Below are 19,887 nucleotides of genomic sequence, written 5' to 3'. Positions count from 1 at the left end.
CCCTTTCTTCAAAGCAAATGTGTCCCAGTCCTGAGGCCCCTTTACCTGCTCACAGAGGGATCGGTACCCATTCTCCTCTAACCGGTCCAGCTCGAAAGTCTCCCCAAGGAGCGGGTTGAATGGCTTGCTGGTACGGAAGACAGTAGTGGAGTAGGAGGACACGGTGAAAGCTGCAACATAACAGAGCTGTTCTAGAGAGTTCTCACATTTTGCAGCTCGGTCTAACAGCTCATGGTATTCCAGATCTTCAGTAAGGCGCTGAAGCATGGATAAGGGCTCATTAAAGTTCACCTGTCAGGAAAAGAACAGATTTAAAAACTTTGCCCACACATCTATAAGAGACAGTTGAATGTTTTTGCAGGTAGAGAGACATATCAGGTTGTTAAGATGATAAAGCAAATCACTGGGAAGAAAAGAGGCCTTTGCTCAGGAGACCAGCTCTAAGATCTAACCTACAAGCGATGCACCCTCCCTGGTCAACTGTCCATGTCAATGAGCGGTATAAATCAATGTTTTCATTTACTTCACTGACTGTAAGCTCTTTGAGATGGGAACCATGCCTCTTCGTTCATCCCTGCATATCCGAGAGCCATTGATGCCTCACCCACAGGAAACCATCATCAAATAGATATAGAAAGAACGAATAAAAGAAGAAATGTATTTTAGCACAAGTATACCTAGAGATGAAGTGAGGTATTTAAAATTCTTGAGGAAGAAAAGAAAGCGTAGTGAATTTTAAGTACAGGCTTGTCCTGACTGGTGAAAAGAAAACATTACGAAAGTTACCTTCTTACTCCTGGATGAGACAATTGCTAATTTTTTTTTTAAGATTTTTTTTGGGGGGGTGAGACAGAGTGAGCAGGAGCGGGGGGAGGGGCAGAGGGAGAGGGAGAAGCCCACTCCCACTGAGCAAGGAGCCCGATGCAGGTCTTGATCCCAGGACCCTGGGATCATGACCTGAGCTAAACGCAGACACTTAACTAAGCCACCCAAGTACCCCTCAATTACTAATTACGGATTCAGTTCTACGTTAGGCCAGGATCTGGTTTCTTCTCTGAGGCTGGGCAGTTGTGTTCTGGACAGGAGTGCTCATGATCGGGGCTGACTGGGGGCTTCAAGTGTTTCTGCCTTTCAAGTTTCAGAGCCAACTTAGGGCTCTCAACCATAGGATGAAGCAAGTTTATGTGCGCTTCTGTAGGTGAGATGTTCATTTGTTCGTTTGTTCCCTTATGCAGTCCACAAATATTTATTGAGCCCTCATGTGTGCCAGATCCTATACTACCCACTGGGTAGAGAGAGAAGTGAACAAGAGACATTATCTCTCCATCTCCCGAGAAAGAGTTAGCTTCTAAGTTGACTGTTTGGGATTTAAGAAGACTTTACTATTCAAAAAATTACTATAAAAACAGGTTAGCTTTCCAGACTAGCCCACAAAGCTTACTTTAGCTTTACAATACAGCAATCTCACTGAACAAGCCTGCATATCATTAGCCTGAGTTCTGAATCCAAAGAACAGAGGGAGGAGGAAAACAATTCCCTTTCTATTGATTGAGCTGGCCTAGAGCAATATTTCAGTTAAAACAAACAAAAACACTTCTCTTTCCTGTGGTCCTACCTCTTTTTCTGCATTTTTGTCCAACCTCCTACCCACCAACCTCTGAGCCACATAGTACCCCAATATTTACTGCCCTCCCAATGGTGAAGTGTCTTGTAATTTTTTACTACAACAAACTTTAAAAAGGAAAAAATTTACCTGAGATGCCATTACCCAAAGATACCCATCATATTGCCATGTTTATGTCTATGCATGTATACATTTAAAAAATGAAATACAGGCTACAGCCTGCTTTTTCTCTGAGAAATATACCCAGCATCTCTGTGAAAATTTCCCAGTGAACAAAGAGTCACTGGACCAACAACAGAACACTTCCCTTTTGCGGGCGGCTGGGTGCCTCAGTCGGTTAAATGTCTGCCTTTGGCTCCAGTCATAATCTCAGGGTCCTGGGATCGAGTCCTGCATTGGGCTCTCCACCCAGTGGGGAGTCTGTTTCTCCCTCTTCTTCTCCCTCTCTCTCAAATAAATAATAAAATAAAATCTTAAAAAAACAAAACAAAACCATTCCTCTTTTGGGCAGTAGGATCTAACCTGCCTCAACTAAAATAGGGCGCCACACTCCGAAACCATCTTCTTGATGTTGAGAGACACTTAGAGAAAAACAGCAAAAGAAAAAATGCACACTGAGGGGTAATGGACTAACACAGCTCTAATCCTCAGAGTCTTTTTTACAGAAGGTACTTAGAAACTATGCTGACAAAATCTCTCATGGGCAGAATTTCAGGCAACACAAAGTAACACTTCCGTGCGTGTTGAGGAACATGGGACGAAGAGTGCGCTCCACTGATAGCTACAAGACATATGGGCACATCCTGGGCCTGGAATCAGTGCATCCTTAAGCCCTCGCTGTTCTCTACACACATGCAGCCCTGGCCCCCAATCACTGTTCCAGGAACCACAGTTTCTCTAAAGGTGCCCAGCTTTTCATATTGGTCATTTTATCAGCCAGAGGCCCAACAGGAAAACAAATGAACCTGCAAATTTAAAGCAGAAGAAAGGAGGGAATTCATTACACAGCTGATAGACACTTAGACAACTTGGAGATCACAACAGCAGGAGGCCGTGGGCACGGGGCTGGAGGAACAAAGAGAAGCAAGTGGTAGAACCATGGCCCAGAGGCCAGAGGCACCCAGCAGCAGCTGAAGTCTCAGGGGGGCCGTCCAGTGGAAACCAGAGCCACACAGCCACCGTCAAAGCGCTGCCCAGGAGAATGCATGGCCAGGGTCCCTCCCTTCCTCTCCCCCACAACCCCCTCCCCCCCAACTCCTACTGGTGCCTTGCACTGGTGGAGCGCAGCCAGCTGCCAAGGCACAGAACCTGAGAAACAGCCTGGAGGAACCAGCTCTCCTGTGACGCCCCACAGGGCAGGCAAAGGGCGAGGACTCGAGCTTTGGCAAACAGGTACAGGACTGCACACCCCTAGTGGCAATGTCAACAAGGAACTAATGGTAAAGGACAGAGAGGTCACCTAGACGCAGAAGTTATTTCTAAGCAAGAACTGCACTTCTGAGGCTGCAGTGACCCGCCTTTCCAGCCCACCTCCCACTACTTTCTGCAAGGCACCAGAGAAGTGAGGCTTCTTTTCAGGCCCCCAGTAAACCAGTAATTTTGTGTGTCTCCAGGGTGCTAACCCATGGCCTTTTCTTGTCCGGAAGTCAACACTTTCCTAACAGAAATCCTACACACTTAACCTATGAATCCATTTGTTTTCTAAGACCCAGTTAATTAATGACTTTGACATTTGCTAACTGGTATACCTGTGCCAGGTGCTGGCTAAGCAACAAAGATATGAAGGGCAATAAGACACAGTCTCTGCCCATGAGGAACACAGTCTGTGGAGAAGCAGAAGCCACACACTGGTCCGTAAGACCCAAGAGGGGAGGAGAATACTTTCCGTATTTCTGTATGCTACCCCACTCTCCACTCTTCCCTTCTGCTGCAAGAAATAGAAACCCCCCCCGCCCCCCCGCGTTTAAGTAAGTCACGCCACTGAAGGTAGAAGTCCTCCCTGCCACCTGTGGCCATCTAAGTTCTGGCCAAAGAGACCAAAGTGAAAGTAGTTCATGCAATTTCCAGGAAGTACTCTTCGCAGGCAGGGCACACCCTTCTCTTCCCTTCTTCCTGCTAACTGGGATGAGACGCTGATGGGCCCCACTAGAGCAGCCACTTCAGACCCAGGAACCGAGGCCACAGATAGTAGAGCAACAGGATAGAAAGAAGCCTGGTCCCAACGGTGTGGAGTATGGTACCAGCCCGGGATCCCCTACTTCTGGACTTTAACAGGAGGATGACTTAGGCTAGTATTTGCTTAAGGTAGGGGTTGACCAGCTTTTTCTATAAAAGGTTAGATAGTAAATATTTATATGGCCCTCAAAGCCGAAATATTTACTATCCCATATGACACTGCCATATGGTCCCGTCACAGCTGCTCAACACTGCTGCTGTAGGATGAAGGCAGCCACAGACAATACATGCATGAACGAGCATCACTATGTTCCAGTAAAACTTACGGGACACTAACATATACATTTATATAAATTTCACATCAGGAAATATTATCCTCTTTTTTATTCTTTTGAGATATTTAAAAATATAAAAACTATACTTAGCTTACAGGCTGCATAGATGGCCACCAGATGTGGCCTTGAGGCTCACAGTTTGCTGACCCTGGGTTTAGACAAACAGATTTTAGATTTGTTTCTTTAAATTGATCCTAAATCAAACATAACTGATACACGGGTATAACACCAGGCAGACAGGAGGCAGCTCAGTAAATGCTTGTGTAATGACTGAGCAATGGAACCTGTTGTAACACAAGGTAGAGCCTTCTCACCCTGTCCGGATGCATGGCTGAAAGCTTGCTAACAGACATAATGTTGTAGCTGAATCCTCAAGGCGATTAGCCACAGCACGCCTGCACAGGGAGCTGATGAAAGTTTGGGCAGAGAGAGCAGTCTGCGCAAATGCCCTCAGGGGAAGAAACCAAGATGCCTCTAGCACACCTAAACGTAACTCTGAAAGACTAGATCAGCAGTGTGGGTGGAGCCTGGTCCAAGGGAGAAGTGCCAGGCCCACTAAGGAATCTGGACCACCCTCAAAGCAAAGAAGGAATTCAGTTAAGGATTTTAGGCTAAGGAGTGACATGACTACATTTGTGATTTTAAAAAGGTCATTTTGGCAATAGTGTGGACAGACTGGAGGGCAGGAAGGGAGGCAGGAAGGTCAGCCCAAACACCGACGTCACCATGGAGATGGTCGTCATCTTCCCAGACAGAACGGACTCTCTTTGTTCTGTGCTCCCCAAGCCTGTGTATGGCTAGTACTTCCCATAACACTACCGTAGAGATTAAAATTTTCTACCTGTTTTCATGTCTGCCTCCTTTAAACTACATGCTTTTTGAACACAGAAACTATGTCGCATTTATCTATACATGCCCCCAGCATGTCGAGCTTAGGAATCTGCTCATAAACGTCATTAAACAAATGCATCTGCTTCGACGTGATCTGGAAACACACCAGATCCATAGACTACATTAAAGCAGCTAATTTTAAGGGACACTTTATGACGATAAGGGTAACAAAGACCACGCCACACACGAACTGCCTCTCAAGTGTGTGGAGCTGTCACAGGAGCACTCTTCCCACTGTGGCCCGAGAGGCCCTCCTGGCAGAGCGCAGGTGTGCAAGAGCCTCACCGGCATGGGGATCTTCGAGAGTTCTTTTCCAATGCAGTTCTTCATGATGCTCCATAAATTGAGGCTATAGTTTGGCTTGTATGGTATTCTAGTTCTCTTCTCCTTCTTGGTCTCTTCCAGCTGATGCTTGTACTAAGGGCAAAACAAAGCCATTCAATCACCCACAAAGAACAGAAAACCCGGTATTTATATGCTTCCCTTCCCCCATCTTAAAAAAGAATGAGCATTTTCTGTTTCTCACAAGGGCTTTACAAGCAAATCCCGGAGAATCACGCCCAGGTCTCCCATCCGATGGTTCCCAACTGAATGTTACCTGTTCATCCAGGCTGATGTCACTGCTGGCTCCACTGATGTTGCTGCCAGTACGTCTACACAGGTGGGAAACATATGGGAATTAGAACAAGGATCAACAGCTAGAGTTTGGTCCTCGCCAGGTCTCTCCAAATTGGAGTGCAAAGCACACTGCACAAAGTTAGTAACAGGTAACTGAACGACAACACTTAGATTAGAATATGCATGAATTCAAATATCTCTGGAGAACTCACTCATGGAAAAAAGGTGAGAGTTTTCCACTCATTTAAGGAAAAGAGTCCAGATCTTAGTTAACACCGACAAGTACAACAGTCCCACTGAAACATTTCTCAACTCTAATGGCCGGATGTGTTCTTTTTGGCAGGAGTCAAGGACAACTTACTTGTGGCCCAAATTTTCGGGCATGGTGATGATCTCAGGAGCATCAAAAAACTCATTCTCATCATCCTCATCACTCATGTCTCCTTTGCCAGAGCAGCACTGATCTGCAAGGAGAAGGAAGGCCATTCATTTACTTTGGCTCAATTTACCAAAACCCGGCCCAGCAGGATCTTGACCACTGCGACTACCGCACAGGAACACACAGCAGGAGAAGTAAACAGCTCCAATTCCCCGGCACAGAAGCCCCTAATCCTGGAGAGTCTGCAGGTCTGCTATCAGTGGCAGAAAACCATCTGGCTCCTATATGAACGGGCCACCCCAGAGCCAGGCAACTTACCTTTTCCAGAACCAGCGCTGCCAGGGGTGTTCGCCGGCAGCACCGTGGCCCCCCGGAAGGCCCTCTCCAGGTGATTGTGTTGCTTCGCCAGCTGTTCCAGGGTCTCTTCCAGCCGGATACGCTGGTCTCTTTCATACTGAAGGGACTTCTGCCACTTTTTACTATGGGTCTGGGCTAACATGAGGAAATCTCTGCAGGCCTGTATGGAGAAAGAGTTATGCTCAACCCAACTAGTCAGAGAGTTCCCTCAGGCCTCTGTGAGCCCGTTAAGTAACCATATTCTAGGAACTTTCGCAAATTACAGTGGAAGACTCATTTTTATTCCACAGTATCAGGGACAGCCAGCTCCGTGATGCAATCAAGGTCAGCCCCAGGGAAAAAAACTGGACATGGCTGTCACGGTTCCTTTACATATTCCTGGTCATGAGGATGAAACAAATGCCGAGTGAGCAGTAAACCCAGACAAGGTATTTGTGGCAACGTCACAAAGGCCAACTGTGTGAACTGAACCAAAAGCAGCAATCTACTGACTGAAAGAAAGATGAGGACAAGCAGAGGATAACTGCTTTCAATACATTCCTGACCACACTCAGGCCACCTAGAGTTGAGGAATTCAGACGCTGAGAAAAGGGAATCTGCCCTGAATTAGATCAAAATGGGGGAAAGCAGCTGGTTTTTATTTTGGTCACAAAGAGAAACAACTGACCTTAAAAACCAGAAGCCTACATGAGGCATCAAAGAAGGGATCTACAGTCAAAACACAGACCTGCTCAAATTACCCCCTTCACGGGCTCCCCACTGGGAACCTAACTATTGGGTTGAACGTCAAGGGCCCTTCAGGTATGGCCACCACCTGCTTTGTATCCTCCTCCCCAGGCAGCTGGACTTGCTCCTGCGCCTGACAGTGGGGCCACACTGACCTGCTCTCCCAGGCATGCCTGCCACAAGCATATGCTAGTTGCTTTGCCAGGAATGCCTTTTCCTACCTACTTCCTCGACTTGGCCAAGTCCTCTTTCTTCTTTAAGATCTATGGCAAATGTTCCTTCTTACGTGATGATTTCACAAGCAGCCAATCTCTCCTCTGCATTTCCATAGCACTTTGCACACACTTCTGTTTTATACCATCCACAGTGGCATTGTAACTGATTTCCTGTCTCTCCAGGTGGGTTCCAAGCAACTTGAACACACCATTTATATCTTATTTATATACAGCTCCTAACTTAGTTGCTTTGTACATTGTAGGAGCCTGATAAAGTCTGCTTAATAAATAATGAAGGAAGGAAGCAACGCAAGCTTAAAAGTCTATGACCTGTTACGGCGAAACTAAAAAGTAAACAGAAAACATCTACTCCCATGGTTTCAACCTTTGCTTATAGGCTAATGTCTACAAAATCAGTAATTCCAGCTCTGCATTCATGGAGACAGGGTATCCAATTGTCTATCCAACAGTTCAAAGTAATCTCAAAATCCTAGGGTCCCAGAGTGAACACACCATGTTCCCTTTCTGACTCTACCTCGCCCTTTGGTGTTTGTTCTCCACACCAAGAAGAGTACCAGGGCCCTCCCCTCTGCCCAAGCCAGGAAACTAGGAGGCACCCTTGATTCTTACATTTTTCTTCCCTCTCCACTTCCAATTATCAAGTCCTACTGATTCTTCTTTAATATTTCTGGGATCTGTGTACACATATTTCCATCCTCCAGACTCAGAGGAGTTCCATCATTGGGGCTCTACTCACAGCTCCATCCCACTATCTAGCTATGCAATTTGGGGCAAGTTATTTATTTAATCTATCTGTGCCTCATATGTAAACAAAGAACCACCACAGCAACTGTCTCAAAGAGTTGTCATTTTACCTGTAAAGCACTTAGAAATCTGAGGCTCACAGTAAGCGTTCAATAAGGCGTTAGCTATTATAGTTAAGCCTGCATCAAAATCGGTCTTATCCCCTTCTAATCCACTCTACCAAGCCCATTTAGTAGGATCTGTACCCCACCCCTCCCCCACACTTAATCCCTGGCCAGCCTTATCTCTAGCTACTTCCTTATTCTAACAGTCAATTAGTTTTCAGACTGGGAGGGAGAGAAGGGATCTGCGTAAACCACATCCATACCCAGATCAGTTCTTCTCCCACACTTCTTTTAAGAATACTGATCATAACTCAAGTTTAATGAAAGGCAATTATGTCAGGCACTTCGCTGAACCCTTTACATTAATTATCTATAGAAGCCTTTCAACAATTCTTTGAGCAGCTACTGGTATCATCACCATTTACCAAAAAGGAATTGCATTCACAGAGGAAGCAGTTTATGTAGATAGACAAAGCAGTTGGACTTCAGGCCCCCAAGCTCTTTATTGCCTTTTTTCATAGCAAGATTCTCTCTGGTCTTTCAGAAGTTAGTTGAGGAGTTACCTTCTCTATCTTGTAATCTTCCTGGTCTGAGCTGAACACCTCCAATATCCTATATACACCACAGCAGCCTGTGCTCCTTTCTATCATAACACCTAGCACACTATAATGATCCGTCACTTCTCTATCCTTTCACTAAAGAATAATCTCCCTGAAGGCAGGGACCATATCCACATTTGTTTTATATCCCATAGCACAGTGCCTAGAAAACAGATGGTGTTCCAAGGATGTTTCCTGGATAAGCAAATGGATACACTAATAGTATCAAATGTATTTCTCAGGTTAGATTCACTTTGGTGGTAAGAATAGCTATGCCCTAAGCAATCAAGAAATTGCGCGAAACGTACTCTTCCTTTGATAAAACTTTGCCTGTTTGGGGATGTGAAGTTAGCAGGTTAATTTTAAGGCCTTGCCATTATCACCGAAAAGATACAAAGGAAAAAACACAAGGATAAAAAACCCATTTCAAGCAACACACAGCTATGAAGGAGGCATAGGCAGTACACTGGGGAGAACAGAATGAAAACACACAACTTACCTCTGATTGCCAAAGGATCATTCCCTTTGACACAAACTGGGAACATTTACAACTTGGGGAGGAAGAACTGCCCCAAGGAACAAAGATGAGCATTTTTTTCAAAAGAAAAATCCAAACTGAGTTTCAGTTTTATGAGAATATTTTTTATCAAGAGGTTTTTTTTTTTTTTTTTTAAAGATTTATTTAATTGACAGAGATCACAAGTAGGCAGAAAGGCAGGCAGAGAAGGTGGGGGTGGGGGGAGCAGGCTCCCTGCTGAGCAGCGAGCCCGATGCGGAGCTCCATCCCAGGACCCTAAAATCATGACCTGAGCCGAAGGCAGAGGCTTTAACCCACTGAGCCACCCAGGCGCCCCAAGAGGTGTTTGATTTAGCTAATTTTTCACATCAGAAGGGAAGAAAACCTGCCATGGAACAGGGATAAGAGGCAACACGCACTGTCAGGGGACTATTGTAGCCTGAGTTGTTCCATTTAAAAAGTGTATTTATTTAGTATTGGTGAATTGACCTGTATGATTTATGAGATTTTCCTGATCATAAGAGGACCTGGAAAACAGGCATGCTGTCACTAAGAAGTGGACAGTTTGGAACAAGAGCACACGATTAGCCATTAGAAACAAACACAAGCACTCGTGCTGATGGGCAGGATGGTCCTGGGAGACAGCTGATCTTCCTGCAGTCCTGAAGTGGACAAAAATAATTAGCCTGTTCTACCTGGTATGTGAATCAGAGCACTGAAGAAAATGTTCAACATTTCAGAAAATGATATGAAAATCAAGGTTATCACAACTTCCTATTGAGTAACAAAGGGGTTTTAAGTGAAAAAAACAAAATGTTCCCCTGGTCACGAGAAAAGACCTTTGATCTCTAGAAGCCATGTGAACTAAACTAGTTCGAAGAAGATATCTTACTATCGCTCCCTGAACAAGGAAAAATCTGGCCCTCGTAGGATAATTTCATGCCATTTAATTGGACAGGGGCAAAACCAGCGTAACCCCTTTCTCAGAATACCCATTCCACTTGCCTTACGACATAACCCCTGGTGTTCCTCTGGGTAAGTTAACTGAAACAACCCGCCAGGTGAGAATCAGTCACCAGGAGAGGAGAAACCTCGCTATATAAACCATGTATTCATTTCACACCTATCACCCAGTTTCTGAAATACATCCCAACGCCCGCCATGCTCTGAGTTTACCTGGAGCCCTGTACCCAGGCAGCTGACGTAGTCTACACAGCCACCCGAGGCTAGAGTCACAATAAAATAGAAGCACTGGTCCCTTCTTTTTGAAAGTGAAGTACCCAAATTTGAATATTCTGTCTTGTCACCCAGAATTAACCCTGGGATCAAGGACTACAGATGGGACTAACTAGTATTATCAAGTTCTCACTAGTACCTGGCCGGCCCCCACTTACCACACTGTAGGCCAGAACGCACTAGCAAAGGACGGTAAGACTCCCAACTTGAAGTTCACACACAACAGCAGAAGGGACCCACGGAGACCTCTCAGATCCAGCGGATCAGGTTAGATAAAAACAAACGAAAACCGCGGCCCAGAGAGATTAAGGGACTCAACTAACATCACCATCAGATGTCCTGCTGGCTGCAGAAGGAAGAACTGGGCCCCTGGCCTCCTAACGAACTCCCAGGTTGGCATGGACTGCGTGAGCAGAGCAGGAAAGTCATTCCAACTGTGCGGCCTGGTCTCGTTCATGGAACAAACAATGTAACTTAAGTCCCCTGAGCAGTTCCCTGCTTTCTCATTTCCAATGTTCCCCAGCACGACACATGGGGAGAACTACATTCTGGCGGAAAGAATGAAAAGGCGACCCAGGCGCCAGCTGCACTCAGCACTCACATTGATCATGGCATTGGATGTTATCCTAAAGAGCGTGGCCCGCTCGTTGACCTGCTTGATCTTCTCGTTGCTCTCGGCGGGCAGCCGCAGGGACTCGAGCTCGCTGAGGGAGCGCTGCAGCGCCGTGCCATGCTTGGCTATGAGGTCGTTGCACGTGCTCAGGTCCTCCACTTTGCTGGACAGAGTCCGCAGGGTATTCTGCAGCTCCGTCTTGTCAGTCTGTGACACAGCCTCTTCATCTCCAGACTCATCTGTACAGCCAAAAGGGGAATCACAGGACGCCAGTTACGTGACTCCAGAGCTGTGAGTTGTAAGCCCAGCAACTCTGTCCCCAGCTAAACCAGCACGCCTCACACTGGGCGTTGTGACCGACTGAGAGCTTGCCGTTACCAGACAACTAGGCGCTGATGCAGTCCACAGCCCACCTGCACCACAAACACCCAGGCCGGTTCTTCCTTTTTTTTCCACTGGGACACACAACGAGAAACATTTATTCTGCTCGTGCTTTTCTTTTTCCTTCTAGTTTTATTGAGTCATCACTGACATACAGCACTGTCAAAGCATAATGATTTGATTTATATATACTGACAAATGATCACCACAATAAATTTAGTTAGCCTCCATCATCTCAAAAATGTTTTTTTCCTTGTATGGGAACTTCTAGGATGTAATCTCTCAGCAATTATCAAATATACCATACAGCGTTAACTATAGTCATCGTGTGGGGGCACCTGGGTGGCTCAGTCGGTTAAGCATCTGTCTTCTACTCAGGTCATGATCCCAGGGTTCTGGGTTTGAGCCCGACATCGGGCTCCCTGTGGAGCAGGGGCTTTCCTCTCTCTCTGCCTGCCACTCCCCCTGCTTGTGCTCATGCTGTCAAATAAATAAATAAATTCTTAAACAAAACAAAACAAAACTATAGTCATCATGTTGTATGTTACATCCCCAGTATTTATTAATAACTACAAGTCTGTACCTTTTGTCCATCTACATTCAATTTCCCCACCCTCCCAACCCTGGGCTTATTAAAGGTGCCAACATTCTGGCCCCACCCCAGAAATGATTTGGCTGATGTGAGGCCAGGCCCAGGAACCTTCATTTTGAAAAAGCTGCCCAGGCCATTCTGATGCACACTGAAGTCTCAGAACCAATGATCCCTGGAAGACAGGACAGAGAAGCTAAATGGCTCCTGGGATTGGGAATGAATTGTAGAGCCTTGTAACTCAAGCTTGAGGGTTCCAATCCGGTCCAAGCTGATCATTACTACAAATCTACCGTCATCCTGTGGGTGACAGGTGAGCCCTGTATGCAACGGGTTGTGAATTGCAGTCTGGCTCTTTGTAAGCAATGTCCACATCACCAAAAGACTCATTAATTTACCTTTTCCAAAGGAGAGCTCAGGAACTTTGTGATGAACTCATCTGACACTAAAGCCACCCCTGCACTGAAAGCAATGTAAGGTGTTCTGTTAAGTGACCCTCCAGCAGCAGGTCAAACAGAGGGCCATGCTGCACCTCTCGCTATCAGTCCTGCAACTGTAAAATGCTTTCCTAGCAGTGTCACATCCTTTGGAACATCAGCACTAAAATCAAAACAAAAGAAATAAGGAAAGACCTCCCCTATCTGTTAGCTCCAGAGGAAGGACTAAACCCAAAATATAACCTGTTACCAAAAAAACTAACAATGTAGTAAATATCCCTTTCACTGTCTACCAGGTTTTAAATACAGTGTGGGAAATGACCGCGGATAAGAAAAACAAGAGGTGAACAAAAGCCAGCAGGTGACCATCCCGGTCAGCTCTGAGTGGACAAGCTCAGGGTGCTTAAACTATCAACAAGTGGGGCAGGGGAAATCCCACAATTTTCCTTGAAGAAATATCAAAACATGTGTGAAACTTTGTTTTCTGGTGAAACTAAGGCAAACTAAAGATTTTTCATGGGCAGTATCCCCTATAAGGTTTCTGGCAACCTATAAAGATTGTTTGTTTCAACTCAGAAGATACTTAGGTAAGAAAATTTCAGGAGAAAAAGAAAAAAAGTAACAACAGAATCAAACTGTGAGCTGTAATGATCTTAAGATGGACCTAGCAATAAAATATTTCTTTCCCCAAATTTTAAGGTAGCCAAATGGCATTAAAAGCCAAAAGGACACCCACCCACTGCACCTCTACGACAGAGCTTCTCAGCCTCGATACTACTGACATTTGGGCCCGGTTCACTCTGGGCTGTGAGGGCTGTCCTGTGAAGCCTCCCCGGCCTCTAGTCACCAGATGCCCGCAGGAGCAGCAAACCTCAGCTACGACCACAGAAACATCTCCAGACACCGCGCAGGGAAGAACTGCGGACAGGTGAAAGCCACCACTCCGGGAGAAATGCCACACGATGATGACAAGCCTGAGTCAGTCAGATGGGTCATAACTGACTGAGAGTGAGGTATGTACTGTGCTCGCTTCGGCAGCACATATACTAAAAAAAATAAGGTATGTGCCGAGGAGGCGCAAACAGGAAGCTCCCCACACGTGGTGTTCTCTGCTCCCTACCCGATTCTGCCAGCATCTTCACAGCCTTCGCCTTGGCCAGTTCCAGGGCCGTCACCCAGCGCTGCCGCTCCACCTCTGAGCTCGCCTTCAGATGGTAGGTCTGAGCGCCACCGTTGGAGATGATGAAGTTGCAGGAGTCCTCCACGGTGATGTTGGCCGTGGCGAGGTTGATGGTCCCACGGCAGGTGTGTCTCATTTCAGCCTTTGACCTGCAATAATGAGACAAAGACCAGCTTAAGTAAAAATCGGATGGGTGGTTTATCCTTCACCACTTCCTTGTCTTCTCGTAGCTCTAAGCCTTTTGAAAATGCGACAGCCTTAGGAAACAGCAAGTTCTACTATTTCCCTCACATGGCACCCTAAAATTCCAGAAACAATCAGCAGGGATTTCCTTTCACAGCCATTAAGTGGTGTTTCAGAGTCAGATTGTATTGCTCTGCTGTTCCTCTCACCCTCGGCTTTTCAGAAAGAGCCTTCATGGAAGGCTATGTCAATTCAGCAATTTTAAGTGTATAATGCAGTGAGTTTTGACAAATGTACACAACTGTGTAACCACCTTCACAATCAAGATGTAGAACATGCCCATTACACCAAAAAAAGTTCCTCATTACCTTTTTGTAGTCAGGAATTACTTCTTACTTAGCAAGTTCTAAGTTTAAAATAGTGATTTATGGGGCGCCTGGGGGGCTCGATGGTTAAGCATCTGCCTTCGGCTCAGGTGATAATCTCCAGTTCCTGGGATCCAGCCCCATATCAGGCTCCCAGGTCAGCAGGGAGTCTCCTTCTGCCCCTCCCCCTGCTTGTGCTCTCTCTGTCTCTCTCTCAAATGAATAAATAAAAATTTTTAAAAAGTGCTTCATAAACTCACCCAACAAATTTCTTACAACAATCTCACTCCCTCCAAGAAAGAATATAGCTCCATTTCACATATACTGAACAACCCCCCTCCCTAACCTCAACTCAGCCCAAATGAGTTGTCACACTACGCTTAGAATTCTACTGCATCAGTGTAAGGTACACTGAGATGCTTAGGTATTAAGTATTGACTACAGCTCAAATGATATGAAAGGAATAACTAGCTCTCTGTAGGAGTAGAGAAAGAATAATAATAATCATAAAAGAATCACCAGGTAGTACAATCCTTTGGGAATATGCTCTTTCCAAAGATCCACTGACCTCTATTGGTAGGAACTCCTAAGCCATCCTATTAATAGCTAGGAAAGATTCAGCAAATCTGTTCTCAGAGGATTGGGTGTAAAAATTTTCCCCATCTCTACTGACAGTTCTTTTAATAGCCTAACTTTTGAACTTTACATCACCACTTGGTGACAAGCTACTTCACAGAAAATACCAAGCTGCTAGCACAACTGCATAGACCTTGCAGACTGAGCTAATTTCCCCGCCACCCGCTGGGTTATGCCCAGAGACCTGCATGTTGAGACCACAGTTTTCCTTGACCAACTTGGAACATACAGAGGTCAAAGTCCTTTGCCAACTGCCACAGTGCAGAGCGGAGCCATTTCCCTTTCACTGGCACCAAGCAGCCCCACACACCTGGCACATCCAGAATTCCTGCATGCCAGAAATGACACACACCCCATCTCCAGAAACTAAGACTTGGTATGTTTGAGAAAGTCTGTTTTCTGTGCTTAGGAAGACAGATTTGCTATTGTTCAGTGTGTCACATGAAACTGGTTTTTCTTCCTCAAATGCACAAATGAGCAGTATGGGATGGCCAGGGGGGTCTCAATGGACTGGGCCATTCTCCACCCCCTGCACCTGCTACACTGTAACGTGAATCTCTGTTTTTTCTATTCTTACCTCCCCTCCCCCACCTCCCCCGCCCCCAAGCTTCAGTTACATTATGAATAATGCAGGCCGAATTTCAGACCGACCGCAGCTGACAGGCCAGCTCACCCTTGCTTTCTACTCCGAGGGTGCTACTTGGACTTTGTACCACTTTCCTCACTATCTGTTGGTACTTTTCACCAGACACTTATCCGAATGTCTTCTGCCTGGGTCATCTTCACGAACTTAAGGAGTTTCTCAAATCCCATAAAGTCTACAGCAGTTTTAGAACTACGAAGGAACCCTAGGAGTAAGGCAGGCTTGACTCAGGAGCTCTTAGGTTCGGGCAGATACACGTATGTTTACAGATGATTAGTACAGAGGCTGGAAAGATATGATTTTCGGAGTGCAAGATATGTTCTTCAGTCACTACGTATCAATTAGGTGGACTTTCTGTCTAGAAAGTTCCCTAAAAAGGCCAGCCAAAACAGTAAGTCAATCTCTGGAAGCTAGTCAGGAAAACTAATGCTATATGGCCCTGTCACCATGTGTCTGGGAAAGCTGGGATTCTACATATGGTTTTAAGTAATGGGACATCCATGTAACTGTGTATGTAAGGAAGAACAGGATAGCTAAAGCCCATTGGGATGGTTCATCACAGGATGGGTCTAAGAACTACATGACCTCAGTTAAAAAGAAAACAGCATTTTATAAAAGGCATATAGAGGAGATAACAGGTTACAGAGGCACGAAAAGTGGGAAGAATGACAATTTAGCTAAATAACTCTATGGAGATGGGAACCCAAAGAACCCTGTTAAGAATAAACTACCATTGTAGTTGGTAGGAAGGACTTCAGTGTGATTTTTTTTGTTTTAAAGATTTTATTTATTTATTTGGCAGACAGATCACAAGTAGGCAGAGAGGCAGGCAGAGAGAGAGAGGAGGAAGCAGGCTCCCCGCTCAGCAGAGGGCCCGATGCGGGGCTCGATCCCAGGACCCTGGGACCATGACCCGAGCCGACGGCAGAGGCTTCAACCCACTGAGCCACCCAGGCGCCCCACTTCAGTGTGATTTTGAAGGCAGTGCACAGATTTGATAACCCTGGTTCCTGTTGCTTGGTTGGTTTGTGGGTGGGACCATCTTAACTGGCAAAGACAGGCATATGCACATTTCCCAATATGTGATTTGGTATGCTTTGGAAGGAGTTTGATCTGTAGTCAGACAGGTGCCACTAGCTCCTGAAGGAGATAAGTTAAAAGTGATTGCAAATACCTGAAGAGACCGCAACATTTAAGTTCTTAATGTCCAGCCAATATCAACATTGTTTAACACTGTAACGGATCAAAGAATCAACTGGCCTGGAAAGTGCAACTGGTAAGAACTTGGATGAGGAAAAATGGCCACACAGTAAGGCCTGCAGCTGCCTGTGACACAACTTCTGAAGACGAGGAATCAATGTTAACAGTGACTTAAAAGCTAAGTTGGGATACGAATCAACTGAACATTAGAGTGGCGGTCAGTGTAACAGGAAAGCAGGACTTGAGTAGGGGGAAAGTTTTGGAACACAGTAAAATGTCAGACTTGTGATCTAACCCTCCACTGATCATCCTGGATGAATACTTAGGGTTAAAATTAAAACAATTCTGAACATATAATAATGCAAATGACACACACAACTATTCACAACGTAGCTGAAGCAGTGAGGATGTGCTAAGGCATTTTCCACTGTTAATGTGTTCTTACTTCAACAACCTCCAACTCCCACCTTCAATTTCCCCTCAAAATTCTCTTAAGAGCTGATGCAAGAGATTCATTCACTCTAACTCTCCTGGTGGCAGAATGACTACTTGCAGAGGAAGAGAAAAAGAGTGAGCTGTTCTTCACAGCGTTTGGGGTCTCAAACAGGATGGTCTTTATTAAAAAATTTCAATTAGAAATGCCATTTTATTAAGCAAAGTCTCCCTTAAACAGACTAATTATATTTTGTATAAAGGACACATAGTAATGGTGATCTAGAAACGTACTTGCTATAGGCAAGCAATGATCTCTATTATCTGATTGATTCATGTAACACTAACCTGAGTTTTAGGTTATGTTGGTGTGAAGAGAACTAGTTTCAAACCCTGACTCCTTAAGACCTCGGAAAAGTTGCCCAGCTAGGTCTCAGTTTCCTCATCAGTAAGATGGGAATATCTCCTAACTCCCAGAGCTAGTGTCAGGAGTCAACAAAACTATCCAAACTGTCCAGCACTCGGAAAATGTCTATGTTTCTTCCCAAATCCAGTATCATATGTCTAGTAACTCAAGTAGCCAAAAGCATGCTGCAGTTTACGGCAAGACTGTGAGTCACCATAAATATATATTAAACACTCCAAAACAAACACTGTGGAACAGAAGTAATCATACCAAAGACATGGATTCTTATTTTAACAAAACTTAAACTTTAAAAAAAAGAAAAAAAAAAAAAACTTAAACCTAACCAACCAAAGAGACCCCAAAAATACTAGATAAACCCTTTAAACCATTCCCATGGGGGCAGGTGGATGAGTGTGAATAAAAGCAGCACTGGAGTGCACATCTCCACTCTGGGCTGTCCAGAAGGTGAAGGCATATGCCAAGTCTGGGAGAGATAAGGAAAACGGGGTAGATACCAAGGCCACCCTGTGCCTGGCGTCCTTGTGCCTGAAAGTGGAGAGAACAACGTCGGGTACATCAAGGGCTGCTAATAACCTTGAATTCTGGAGACTGGGCACATACAGCTAAGACTTGGGACTTTCACAGCAAGTTCCTGGAGAGCCATGCCTAGGCTCTGCTCTCCTACATGCGTCCCTTAGCACCCACAACAGCGCCTTCCTTGCAGAATTCATCATTGCACCTCTGTGCTGGTGGAAACACAATGGAAGAGTAGATGCTCTCCAAACAATTGGAAAGGCCAGGGACCGAGGGGAAGGTTTTGCAACAAGGGCGGGTAACCCGGGTGGAGGGCTTAGACCCGGGGCGTTCACTTTCGTGGTGGTGGGCTCGCGTCGCGGGCTGTCAATGCGCGCAGGTGACGAAAAGGGGCCTGGGGCGACCTTGGCTGCGGTGCCGGCTCGAGAGGGTGACGGCGCGGGGACTGTGGGCTGCCGTGGGAGACGGCACCCCGGAAGCAGTTACCTGTAGTAGCTCAGGAGCCCGTTGCTCAGCACGAACCACCGCCGCTGGTAGCCTTTGATATAATTGGTCCATTTGAAGAGCCAGCCCTCTCGAGCCGAGCCCGAACCCCCGGCGCCGGAGCCGCCGGAGCCCCCCGCCGGCGGCGCAGGGGTCGGGCCCGCAGCCGCCACTCCCCCAGCGCCGGGGCCCGGGCCGCCCGCCGCCGCCGCGGCCACCGTGCCCAGCGCGGCCCCGGAGCCTGGCCCCGAGTCTCCGCGGCCGCCGCCGCCTCCCACCACGGGGGGACCGGTGCCGCCGCCGCCCGGAGCTGCGATGGCCGCCGGCCCTGGCCCCACCACCCCTCTCAGCTCCGTCGCCGCCATGAGCCGCCGCCGCCCCGAGATACAGGACCAGAACCGCCTACGAGAGCCGCCGTCGCCGCCCGGAGAGCCCCACACGGCTAGCGCATCAGCAGCGGCCGCGCAGCGTCCCCGCCCCGCCAGGCCCGCCGCGGGAGGAGGGCTCGGCCGCCGGGAAGGAGACAGTCGATTGGTGCTCCTGAGCGTCACTTGCGGAGGACCCCTAGGACATTGGCATTTCTCTCCGGCCTGTCATCCCACACCGCCCAGTGAGAGCCCGGGGTGGGACGCGTCCTGCAGGCACGCCGCTGATTGGTTCAGCTGAAGGCCAATCAGACTCACGTACAAGCCCATTGGCGCTTTCCCGGAGTCTCCGGCGCTCCGGGAGGACCCGAGAATGCAGAGTGCCCGGCCAATTCGGTCACGGATTGGCCAGGGTTTCCGCCACTCATTTCAGTTTATGATGCCGTCACTGCCACGTCACCCCCTCCCATCACTCTTCTGTACGTCCCAGTTCCGCCCTTAGGATTGGTGGTTGGTGTCAGCTGCTCAGCCTTAGCTACCATTTGCTGAACGAGAGGAAGAAAACGGGAAGGAGTCTCGTTTTCACATCCTCACTTTCCCTATCTTATTGGTTCGTCTAAAGGTCACTCACATGTTGGAGGAGAGCCAGAGTGGGGGTTAGAGATGATTGGTTCTGGATAGTGTCTGTGACAGCTGACGCTAGGCAGTGCTGACCAGTTGAGAGAGGGGCTGTCTGGAGACAACCAATAAGATCCGGGAAGCCCGCCTGGGGGCGTGTCTGCTTGCTGCCAGCTCTTTGGGGTAGGCGAGCGGAGTCCTCTTCCCAGAAGCGTTTTTTCGCATAGGCGCGGTGTTGGGAGTCTCTCTTCCTGAGTCAAAAACATCCGTCGTTTCCAGTT

The 19,887-nt window shown here is 46.9% G+C and overlaps 1 protein-coding gene across 1 annotated transcript in view; it reads right to left on the bottom strand.

Annotated features, from left to right (window-relative positions):
- The window catches only part of LOC111149976 (oxysterol binding protein), a 34,038-nt gene extending 15,050 nt beyond the window's left edge, over positions 1 to 18,988 (bottom strand). The window contains exons 1-8 of the mRNA XM_022507263.1: positions 18,627 to 18,988; positions 13,682 to 13,890; positions 11,143 to 11,393; positions 6,341 to 6,539; positions 6,005 to 6,107; positions 5,624 to 5,678; positions 5,311 to 5,442; positions 46 to 291 (exon numbers count right to left, since the gene is read on the bottom strand). Of these exons, the coding sequence (XP_022362971.1) occupies positions 46 to 291; positions 5,311 to 5,442; positions 5,624 to 5,678; positions 6,005 to 6,107; positions 6,341 to 6,539; positions 11,143 to 11,393; positions 13,682 to 13,890; positions 18,627 to 18,988 (1,557 nt within the window). The remainder of the gene's footprint in view (positions 1 to 45; positions 292 to 5,310; positions 5,443 to 5,623; positions 5,679 to 6,004; positions 6,108 to 6,340; positions 6,540 to 11,142; positions 11,394 to 13,681; positions 13,891 to 18,626) is intronic.
- Positions 18,989 to 19,887: the final 899 nt, after the last annotated feature.

This window comes from Enhydra lutris, unplaced genomic scaffold (assembly GCF_002288905.1).
Source record: "Enhydra lutris kenyoni isolate GAN:26980312 unplaced genomic scaffold, ASM228890v2 scaffoldscaffold22, whole genome shotgun sequence".
Lineage (NCBI taxonomy): Eukaryota > Metazoa > Chordata > Mammalia > Carnivora > Mustelidae > Enhydra > Enhydra lutris.
This window is presented reverse-complemented; position numbering and strand designations above follow the sequence as displayed.